The sequence below is a fragment of the Archocentrus centrarchus genome, chromosome 14 (assembly GCF_007364275.1).
Source record: "Archocentrus centrarchus isolate MPI-CPG fArcCen1 chromosome 14, fArcCen1, whole genome shotgun sequence".
NCBI classification, from domain to species: domain Eukaryota; kingdom Metazoa; phylum Chordata; class Actinopteri; order Cichliformes; family Cichlidae; genus Archocentrus; species Archocentrus centrarchus.
In genome coordinates this window covers 18,277,878-18,289,363 of record NC_044359.1, presented here as the reverse complement: position 1 = coordinate 18,289,363, position 11,486 = coordinate 18,277,878, and the positions used below count along the sequence as shown (strand labels likewise).

Genomic DNA, 11,486 nt, shown 5'->3' with positions numbered 1-11,486 from the left:
GGGACTGGGTGGTCTTTTAACACCAGAGTTGATGAAGCAGATGCTGAACAGGGGTGTGCAGTTGAAGAGCAGGAAACCCAAAATCCCACCCACAGGGGAGGAGAATACCTGCAGGGGCAGCAGCTCAGGAGAGAAAGAGACTCAAAACAAGTAGCACTCACAGTCAAGCTGTGAGGCCAAAACCTTTTTCTGGTTATTTGCACAGGTGCATGATGGATAACCCTCTGGTCTTTGAAGGGAAACTGATGGAAGACTAGTATGCTAAACAAGCTGATGCTGGCTCTGCTATCACAGCTCTGAGCTCAATCACAATCTGTGCTTTGTGCGAAAATAAAGCTGACAATAGCAAGCAAACAAGCATTCTGTAATTCATCATTGTAACAGGTAAGTTTCCTCTTACTAAACACCTCGGTGATGTAGAGGAGTTAGAGCGGAGCGTGAAGAAGATTTTAATAACTCCTTTAGGACATTAGCAGGGAAAGCCTTGATGATGGAGAGCAACATTAAATAAAATAGGCAAGTTGAATAAATGCAGGCTCCTCTGCACCTTAGGCTTAATTTTTCATTAAGCCTTTTATTTCATCTGTGATTTTCTGTTATTTTATTAATATATTTTAATGTACTTTTTCAAGTCAAGCTGTAGGCCCTTTTTCTGAACTCGTTAAATGCTGTTTTTTAGAGATATGTGGTCTTCACAGGACAGCCACCGCAAACATATGATTTTTTTTCTAGAATATTACTGCAGATTAAACATGTAAAGAATTTAAACTGAGCTAAACCTTAAAAACCTGCAACAGTGATGGGAAATATTTTTCTGCAGAATAAGTACTTTTATGTTTTTTATACTTTTATGTACAATTTGCCAATATTGGAACTTTAGGATTTTATGTGTAGTAAGGTGTTTTCAGTGTGTTATTGCAACTTCTACTAAATGAATGGTTCTAAAAAAATTCTTCCAGCACTTGCATTGCTAAATATTTTGATGATCACTATAGAATATTTTACAGTTCTTTAGACAGAAAGGAGTCCAGAAAAGTGAAGAGTGCAAAGTGCAGTAAGATGTATGAGAATGTCAGCATTTACAACCAAAAAAGTTGGGACATGGAGTAAAACATACATCAAAACAGAATTCAATGATGTACAGGTCTCATAAACCTATATTTTATCCACAACGCAGAATAGAAAAACTGAGACATTTTACTATTTTATGAAAAATATTAGGTCATTTTGAATTTGATGACAGCAAGATTTCTCAAGGGCAGCAAAAGGCTGAAAAATTAAGTAGTACTGAAAGAAAAAACAGCTGGTGGACTATTTTGTAACTTATTAAGCTAACTGACAACAGGTGCACTTTCATGCATGACTGGGTATAAAAAGTGCAACTTCAAGAGGCCAAGTTTCACAGAAGTAAACATAGGCAGAGGTTCACCAATCTGCAAAAAAAAACAAAAAAGTAAAGTATGGAACAATTTCAGAATAATGTTCCTCAATGTAAAATTACAAAGATTTGGAACATCTCATCATCTACATCTGTGCACAAAGGACAAGGCCAAAAGGAATTTTGGATCCTCGTGATCTTCAGCCCCTTCGTGCCTGCATTAAAAACAGCCACAATTCTGTCATGGAAATCACTGCATGGGCTCAGGAACACTTCCAGAAATGTCCATGTCTGTGAATGCAGTTCACCGAAGAAGACATATGTGAACACGATCCTGAAACACTGCTCTTCTCTGGGCTAAAACTCATTTAAAATGGACAGAGGCAAAGTGGAAAACTGTTCTGTGGTCAGACAAATCTAAATTTTAAATGATTTTTTTAGAAAACATGGGCACCATGTCTGCTGGACTAAAGAGGAGTAGGACCATCTGGCTTGTTATCAGCACTCAGTACAAAAGCCTGCATCTCTGATGGTACTGGGGGGGGTGTTGCCCCCCAATATGGCTTCGCAGTAGAAGAGTTCAGGTGCAGAACTGACCTGCCTGAAGTCCAGAACCTTCAAAATCATTGTCACTGCGTGTAAATAAAATTCCCTCCAGTTTTAACACTGATTGTAGCATGCACATTGAGAAAACAGTAATTATTATCCAGTAATGTAATAAACATGTTTGCGAAACAGGCCATTCCACATAATGAGTAATTGAGTAATTTTACTTTAGGTATTTAAGTAGCTACAGCTTTAACCCTAATACTTTCAAAATTTCATTACTGTGGGATTTTGAGTGCAGGAATTTTAGCCGGTATAGAATATTTAGTGTTAAAGTTCTAATAATTTTTCTACCACTAAGTGAAACAGTACAGTTATTAAATTCTTATACAGTCACATTTTTTATGTAATCTTTTTTTGCAAAGACTAGAGCAGAAGATGCCGCATGTTTTTTAAGCAAAATTTTTAAAGCTGCATTTATTTCTGATGGACTTCTTATTGTCCTGATGTCCATCCTGTACCAGCAAATATGTGACAGCTAATTTAATCAGGAACAGCACACGTGCAGCAAACAGTCAAAGCAAATGTTCCATCAAACAGTGTTACTTTCAGATTTATTACACAACTTGTTTAAACATTCCACAACAATCATGCAGGAATAAAATGGGAATTATACAAAGCTTTACAGGCTTCTCCAATCGCACCTCAGGAATAACTGGACTTCAGATAGTCTCAAAAACACTCAAAATGTGAGGTAATTTTTTAAAATAATTTTCTACAGACAAAAGACTGTGTTGACTCAATGCTGAAGATGGTGAGAGAAACAAAAACACTCAGTATAGGGTAATGAAGTAAGCAATTAACTATACATAACTGTGCACTGTGTCAGCATTGATCTAATTTGAAATATTAAAGTTAAAAATGCCAGGAATGTTGATAAATTCACCATCAATCCCTTATCCCTTATCTTTTGTCCTCCTTAAAAATAAAAGAAAAAATGACATCAGAAATTATTAAAATAAATGTTCCAACACCTTGTCCTTATACCAGTTGTACACAAGAAATGAAAGTGACAGTGAAACAGATGCACAAAGAAATTCAGGTGGTGCTCTGAGATCACTGGACCTTTATCATTTCATTGCCTTTAATTTTTAGCATTCAGAGCAAATCTTTAAAAGTGCGGAAAGTGTTGTCTCACCTAAATTCCTACTTTAACTTCAAACATGTCAAATACTTGACAGTTAACCATAAACATCTCTAATCCCAGCCTCAACATATGTCTGCATTTAAGTATATCAAAGCTTGAGACAACTGGGATCATGGCTGTTATAATTACCTTCTGTTCTATTAACACGTGTAACAGAATAAGCTTCCATCTTTCTTTAAAGAGCTGAAACATGTCCTTGGGGGTTTTGTTTCGGTTCCAGGCTAAATACATACACTATATGGACAAAATTATTGGACCACAACTTTTAGTATTTGAATTCGGGCATTTTCAGTCCCATTGCCACAGATGTATAAAATCACACACCTAGTATGCAGTCTGGCTTTCCAAACATTTGTGAAAGAACGAGTCATTCTGAAGACCTCACAGAGTTCAAACACGGTACTGTGGTTCTGTTACAAGAAGTCAATGTGTGTCTTCCCTCCTAGATATTCCACAATCAACCGTAAGTGGTGTTATTGCAAAGTGGACGTGTTTAGGAACCACAGCGACCATGTAAAGTTACAGAGCAGGGTTGCAGAGTGCTGCAGTACACGGTGTGCAAAAGTCGCCAATGCTCTGCTCACTCAGTGACTGCAGCGCTCCAAACCTCTTGCTGCATAAACATCAGCACAAAAACTGTGCACCAGGAGCTTTGTGGCACACTAGACCAGCTCCTGTAGGTGTGATATGCAGGTGGCCCCAAGCCTTTGTCCATATATGTAGGTATTACTAATGTAAGTTTTTACAACTCCAATAACATTTTGCATTTTTTGTGATCATTCAATAACGTGTCAAAGAGAGCCAGACAACATAAGCCTAAATTATTACATTTGTAGTGACATAATTATTCAAATTTAAACCAGATAATCAGACTAAACTGCAGTTTTCCCCTGAATTGCTCAACAAAACAAAATACGAGGGCAGGCTATGTTCTTTCAACAAAAATCTGAATATGCCTGATAAGGGTTTTACATGTTATCAGGATATTTAACTGTGAAATAGTTTTGTTTGCCTTAAACAAACACAATGCTCCACAAGCCCAATGTCTATGTATGGCTATCTAGCTTCTTAGGAGCTCCTAGTAAACTAACATGATGTAAAGCCTCATTGGAACTGCTGAAAGTTGACAAAACCTTTTTTTTTTCTTTTTTTTTTTTTTTTTTTGCACAAGACAAAATACACAATCATCCAAGAATGTGAAGAAACATGGTTCAGCGTTTCAGTAAGTTGCAGATGCTATAAGAACAGAACCCAGAAGATTGAGCAGGAGAAATAAAAGGCAGTTTTTCCACAGCAGACACTGTCACATTGGTTTGTACAAAGTCACACATTCCAAGTAGCCTGAGCATGTTTTCAACATGTCCCGTTAAGCCACTGTGAACCAACTTCATAATAGCCATTGTTTTTGCATTTTTCGTATTTATGCTTTTCCTGCTGTGTCATATATCAAAATGTGTGCTGTGAGAAAGCACTTCATGCAGTTATTTTGATCCTATTATGGTTAAAAACAAGTGATCCCAATTTCATTAACACTCCAGTACAGACACTGTGTAAAAAAAAAAAATGCCAGATAGTGAGAAAACCAGGCACCATTTCCACCATAACCTCAATGGAAAATATCAGGTAAATATCAAACGTGGCTATATAAGAATTATGTATAAAAAGAAGTCTAATTTCAAAGCAGTTTAACATATAAATAGAAAACAATTAAATGCATGTTTTCATTATCAATGTGTACTAATTTACAGTGTGCTCATGAAACACCGACTCTCCCAGACGCAGAAGTGTAACTATGGATCCAGACTGTCGTCTTTTATGGGTTAGCGCCTCTTTTCTTTCCATGTACACTTTCCACTGTAACATTAATGCTCGGGCTGTTTTGTGAGGTGTTGGGAGTGTTTTCAAATCAAGTCAGATAAGATCATAATCTTTGGTAAAGGAGGGTGAAGAGCATGTTTACCTCTGATAACACTACGCACATCGACAAAACAAATGATAAAAGGCCTTATACACAAGTTTAAAAATACAACAATGATAAAAAGTGATAGTATCAAAGTTTCCACAGTACAATACATACAACAGATTATTGCACCAAAATTTAACCATTTTAAATTTTCTCATAAGACAGCAACTTAGTGAAACTGTACTGTTTCTCCACTCTCTGGATTGAAATTCACCCATATATGAACATGTTTTCAACTGGGACAGTTTTAAAGATTGTTGTGCTAAAAATTATTTGCCATGTGATTTAAAAGATACAGTGCCAAGAAGTTAGATAGCCAATCAGTTATTTCACATCTCATTAACTATTAAAAAAAAAACAAAACACTGATTTGCAGTGAGTCTCACACCTGTGATGGTGGGTGGGATAAACATCAGTCAGCTGTAGCTGTTAGTCCCTCTTTCCTCTGGAGGAACAGCGCCCTCTGTCTGCAGATTTCCCACTGAATAAAACCTAGAGGCCAGCAGTGGGAGACGACCTCATCAGATGGTCTTGTTTGTTTTACTTTCAGCATTTCGTACATACACTGCCTGGCCAAAAAAGGGAAAAAAAATGTCACCACCTGAGTTTAATTAGGCAAACAGAAACAAGCCTTCTATTGGATAATTACTGCAGTGATTAATATGTTTCAGCTGGCAGCAGGTTATTTAACTCTAACTAAAAAGAGGAGTTTATTATTTTTTAAACATGGATGTTGGAAGACATATCCCATCATGCTCCATATGTGCCCAAAAGTGAGGTCAGATGACCACCTGAATATTCTGAATGACCAGGTTTGTCCATGAATGTTTTTTTTCCTTCCCTGATGACAATGTCAGGATTTGCTGGACTCAAATTCAGGATTTGCTGGGCTCAAATTCTGAAAGAGTGGTTCAGAGCGCATGAGACATCATTTTCACACATGGATTGGCCTCCACAGAGTCCAGACCTTAACTCCTAATACTCTGACTCTCCCATCATCAATACAAGATCTTGGGGGAAAATGAACGAAACCCTGGACGGAAATAAACGCGGTGACGCTGCATAAGATCATCGAAACAATGGTGACACATGCAGCCATCAAATCTAAAGGTGGTCCAAGAAATTATTGAGAGGTTGTTTTTTTTTCTTGGACAGGCAGAGTAAGTACTGATCTCTGAACAAAGAGGCCAATCAGACATTCAAGTCTTTATCCGGGAAAATGTCTGTTACACAATTAAAAGATTTTTGTTTCTGTAGAGACGTTCTTTAACTACATTTTAAATGCCATTTCATTCATAGTCAGCGCATTCAGCAACACATTCATAGCAGAAGAGATTCTATCTGAATATCAATCTCTTCATCATCTTGGGACGAATCTAACACTAAGCAAATTTTCATTATTTGAGACTAACAAATGGGCAAATGTGGTTTGACACCAAACAAAGACAATAATAGGTAACTGATTTTCCTCTACAATGTGACAATGATACAATGTGTGCCTTTTAAATCAAACGGTGTACTCTCTTACTTTATGCTGACATGTACACACTAAAAACAGTCACACAGGTTTACACTGGACCATATTTTACTGTAGGAGTCATAAATGTAAAGCTGGGTCAAATATGCTACTAACCAAAAATGAAACCTTTAGGTCAATATAAGGTTTCAAACACGAGTGCTTCCTAAAAACTAAACAAAACAGGTCTAAAAGTTGTTCCAAAGCAGGAAATGTGAGGAAGGTCATAGTACGATGTGTAGGGAATTATTTATACATATACTAAAAATGGATAATTTTGGTATTTGTACTGAAACTTACAAAAGAATTGCAAATGTTCAAACCTCAGGAAGCCCCCCCACCCCCCCAAAAAAGTAATAATAATAATGTGACAAAATCAGAGAGTGGAGAAACAATTCCCACCACAAGTAAGCCTAAAAAAGGGCTATCGACTATTTAGTGGCCGTGAAGAGTGATCGAGTACAAAAACACCAGGCAGCCACAGTCCACATTAGCCAATTTTTAGCAGGTCATAAGAGAAGAAGGGGGTTGCTGTGAAAGTGTGTGCATTTTTTTAAGTTTTGTACTTTTAGTAGAAAAAAAAAAACATTACAAACAAAACCTTAGCTGGATAACAACAATCTGTACGTTGAGTCAGTGGTTTTGCATGCAAATAATATGAAGATATTTCGCAATGTGACATTCAGAGAATAAAGTCTAAGATGTTTTTGGAGCAGTTGTGTTTTTTTTAGAGCTGAGTGGAACTGGATCGGTCAGATTTTAGTTCTGGGGTGCTGGATAAATATTTCTATTTGTGAATTGCCACTGCGCAAACCACTTGACTACCAACCTTTCATCTATACAGACAACATTTCCTACCAATCTGCCTGTTTTTCATGACAGAAGCTAATTAAAATTACAAACTGCAGTTCAACAATGATCTCATTGTTTGCAGAAATTATACATCAAACAAGATTTTTAAATGTTTCCATTAGAGGTTTCCCCGATAACCATGATATTTAAAAATTAATTATCGGTATTGCATTTTACATAAATGGTTCTTATTGTATGCTTTTGCACAATTATGGTTACAGGCTCTCTGGCCGCCTCCATGTACTTGCAGTTTTAATTAATTTGCCAGAAAAGAAATTACACAATAGACAAAGGTATAGATGAACTTGTAAAACTGCAATAATATTGTCGTTATCAGGAAGAGAAAATCTGTTAACAGGACAACCCTAGTTTCCAACATTAATTGGCATTACAATGCTACATGTAACACGCTAAGATTTAAACTACCACTGCAGCTGTTGGACAAAAGCCTCTTGCTCAATGAATATCTGGCATTTTTCTCCCCAGAAAACAAATACAGCAATGTGTACACTGTGCAGGGAAACCTTTCGCACACTATAGATCTCTAGCACTGCAAAACAGTAATTTTATCAGGTGGCAGGCACACAAAAGACACTGACACGAATAATAGAAAAATTCTCCCCCTTTCTGCCTCACAGCAGACTGAGAAAGTTTGCAATCACCCTCAGTATGTGGCAGGAAACCTGTGCATGTCTGTCTCTTATTCCAGAGATGCAGGGTGAAGTAGAAAGAGGGTAGAGGCTTTTACTCATTAGCGGTCTTCTCTTTGCAGGAAGGTTCACAGAGGATTTCTTTGTGTGGTAGTGGATAGGGGAAAGCTGCTCCGCTGCAAGTGCTACTGTGAACCAGTTTGTTGAGGCGAGAGAGGCCTTTGATGCTGCCAGGAGGCCTCCCGGGGCTAACCTTATATCCCGCTGCTCTGGTCGTACCAAGCGGCCTTCCCGGACTCGTTTTGAACCCGGCAGCCCTGGTGGTGCCGAGGGGTCGCCCCGTGCTGGTTCTATATCCAGCAAGCTTGGTGGTTCCCAAAGGCCTCCCACGTCTGCCCGTCTTCCCGGCAGACTTGTTCTTCTTCTTGGTATCATCCGTTGCTTGATTGGTGCTTTTTAAGCCTGGTAACTTTCCAGGTGAGCGGGGGTCACCCCCAAGAACTTCCTGTCTCTGGCACACCATGCTCTTGTGGCTCTGGGTGGGTAAGGCCATGGGAGCCAGTGTCATCTGGAGAGACGATGGAGGGGGAGGAGGATAGAACTTGCTGGCCTGTGAGGTGCAGAGGTCAAAGTGAGCACTGGGGTGGTGGCTGTCCTCTGCTAAGCATGACGGCCTGCTGTTCATGCAGAAGTCGCTGGTTGTCACCTGGCGCATCATCTTCTGTTTGGGGTTGGAAAAAAATGTGTCATCACTCAAATATCAGGACTAATGTTTTCTGGATAGTGCCATGTCAGGTTACATAAAGAAAAGAAACATGGACACACTAAAGGTTCAGTGAAATGCTTCAAAGGTATCATCTAAAGAAATCAGGAGCCGGACCATCTGGGACCTTCTCATCCACTGTGTGCAAGACAGATTATTATTATTAAATTTAAAAAAAAAAAGTTCAGGAAAGTGTGCTGCTTATTTCTGAAGTTAACAAAGTTCACAAACCAACAACTCAGTCTTATAATCCTTGTAATTTCATTTGTAAAACTACATTAAAAAGTACAGTATGAGTCTCATTTTATTTTTTTGTAGTACTTTCTGTTTTTCTGCTAAGTTCAAGGACCGTGTCAGTGCTGAGTATTAATGGGCTCAGTACTGCCATTCTGTGAGTGGAAGGCTGAAAACATCCACCATAACTGCAGGTTATAGTGGATGTTTTCCCAAATGACCACATTTCACATTGAAAATACAAACTTCAAGTGCATGAAGGTGGCAGACGACACTTTATCAGAAACATTTTAACAAAAGAAAGGACTCAAGGACTAAATGGAAACTAATTTTTACAGGGTTTGTCTAGAGGTAGAAGTCATGCTGACACTAATGGTGTAATCGTACCTAAGAGTACACACCCACATATACACATACATATATATTAAAATAATAATAAAACATATTGAGTAAATATGCTCAGTCTTTTAGTCTCTGTTAATTTGATCATATTTGAAAACACAACCAGCCTGAGGAGACATTGGTGCATCTTTCTTTCTTTTTTTTTTTCAGCTTTGTAGAGGTCGTTCGGCTGTGAGTCATCTGCCTTCATATAGTGTTTTCTTTGTATTGTACCAACTCTAAACTTCTTGGCTCTGCCCTTGACAAATACCTTCATGTAATAATGATAAAATAATATAATAATAATAATTAGCACTGAAACTAATAAAACAAACTAAGAGTAAATAAGGAAAACAAGCAAATCCACTCTGAAACTAAACAGAATTAAAAACGTATTTGCAATAAAAAACTAATTAGAAAGTACAAAAACTATAATTATGTATATAGCCAATACTGAAGTCCTTAGATTTACCCCGATGAATACCCTTCATGTAAATATGATAATAACAAGAACAACTAGCACTAAGACTAATTAAAAAAAATAAAAAATAATAATTAGAACTATGTATAGTTCTTAGATTTGCCCCTGACAAACATCCTTCATGTAACAAGAACAGCAGCAAGCAAATCCATTCTGAAACTAAATTGAATTTAAAACAACTTATTAGAAATAATAATAAATAGAAAACACAAAAACTATAAGTCTGGATGAAAATGCTTTGATTCTTTATAAATTCAAGTTCACATCTCGTTTGCTGAGTTTTCCAACCCTGCATTGGCTTGTTTACACTCTGACTTTTCAGAGTTCTCATGTTATGTTAACTCGATCATGAAGAGATAATCATAATTTAATACAAACAACCCCAAATATGGTTACATACGTTGCATAAAGAGGTTAGACCTCAATAACAAGCATACACCTCCCTGAAGTGGTGCTTAAGTGCCTTAGAGCAAGACCTCTCCTCTCATTAGTCTTTTCATAATCCCATATTAGTTTGTGAATACATTTGGCTGCTTTACACACTTTAATTACAGTAATGAAGTATCCAAATTAAGTGAATCAAATACTCTTTTTAGAGCTAAATGTGCTGCTGATTAGACTTCTGCCTCCTCTTCTGCGGAGGAAACGGGACGCAAGGAGGTGTGGACTTCATCACATACGCTACACTGTCAGGAGTAATATTTCATTCACAAAAAACATGTACACAGATTCCGCATCTTTGCATCCAGACAAAACCTCCTGCTCACCGTTAACGTGCAGCACCGAGGGCTGACCGTAGCCTCGTTCCCGGCCCGAATAAAGGGGCTTTTTTAAGAGATCGGTCCACACTGTTTACAACATGGCAGCTGAGTATGGAGATATCTGATATAGGTGCTCGCATTTAAGCTGCATAATGAATCTAAACACCTCCCCTGCGATCACTGTTAGCGTTAATGTTACTGTACCTCGATTGTTCGCAGATCTCGGAGCAGAAAGGGTTAAGGAGCAAAATGATCTTTCATCCCTCAAAGCGTGAGTCGATCCATTTTCCCGAATATTTTCGCACCACAGGACATCGGTTCGCCAACATACGATCACCGCATCGGTTTGTTTCGATGCAAGCGACAGGAAGAGGCGAGATGGGGTCAGCTAGACAGCTTCTTTTTTTTTTTTTTATCTCCCAGCTCCAGCGGTTTGGATAAGAAACGCAGCCATTTTCCATTAAAAATTAATAAGACAGCAGCGCAGTCTGAGCATGCGCAGAGCCGAAAACAGGGGATGTGGAGAGGTTATTCTGCTTCCCCTCCTCCTGAACCGCTTTGACGTCCAAAAACGCTCATTTTTGGCTTTTAACTCCCGAAAATACTCGTTTTTATCAAAGAAGCGGGAGTAAAGGATCAAAAACCGACTTTATTTCTTATGTTATCATCCTGAAACCGATCCATAAAACGGCTTTAATGCTCACTAACAATCGCTTCTCACCACTGATGAATAATATACAAAGAACTGCTATTA

At 38.1% G+C, this 11,486-nt stretch overlaps 1 protein-coding gene across 4 annotated transcripts; it reads right to left on the bottom strand.

Annotated features, from left to right (window-relative positions):
* Window positions 1-2,519: 2,519 nt before the first annotated feature.
* c14h5orf24 (chromosome 14 C5orf24 homolog) lies at window positions 2,520-11,186 on the bottom strand. 4 transcript variants are annotated; one of them, XM_030746963.1, is made up of 3 exons: window positions 10,937-11,186; window positions 8,211-8,833; window positions 2,520-5,663 (listed from the first exon to the last, which is right to left on the bottom strand). In XM_030746963.1, the coding sequence occupies exons 2-3, from the start codon at window positions 8,828-8,830 to the stop codon at window positions 5,507-5,509; spliced, it is 777 nt and encodes a 258-aa protein (XP_030602823.1). In that variant the 5' UTR covers window positions 8,831-8,833; window positions 10,937-11,186; the 3' UTR covers window positions 2,520-5,506. The 4 variants fall into 4 exon arrangements, 2 of the variants coding, with proteins under 2 accessions (XP_030602823.1, XP_030602824.1); XM_030746964.1 differs by having other exon boundaries at window positions 8,211-8,830; XR_004021030.1 differs by having other exon boundaries at window positions 5,529-5,663; window positions 8,125-8,833.
* Between the last annotated feature and the right edge of the window lie 300 nt (window positions 11,187-11,486).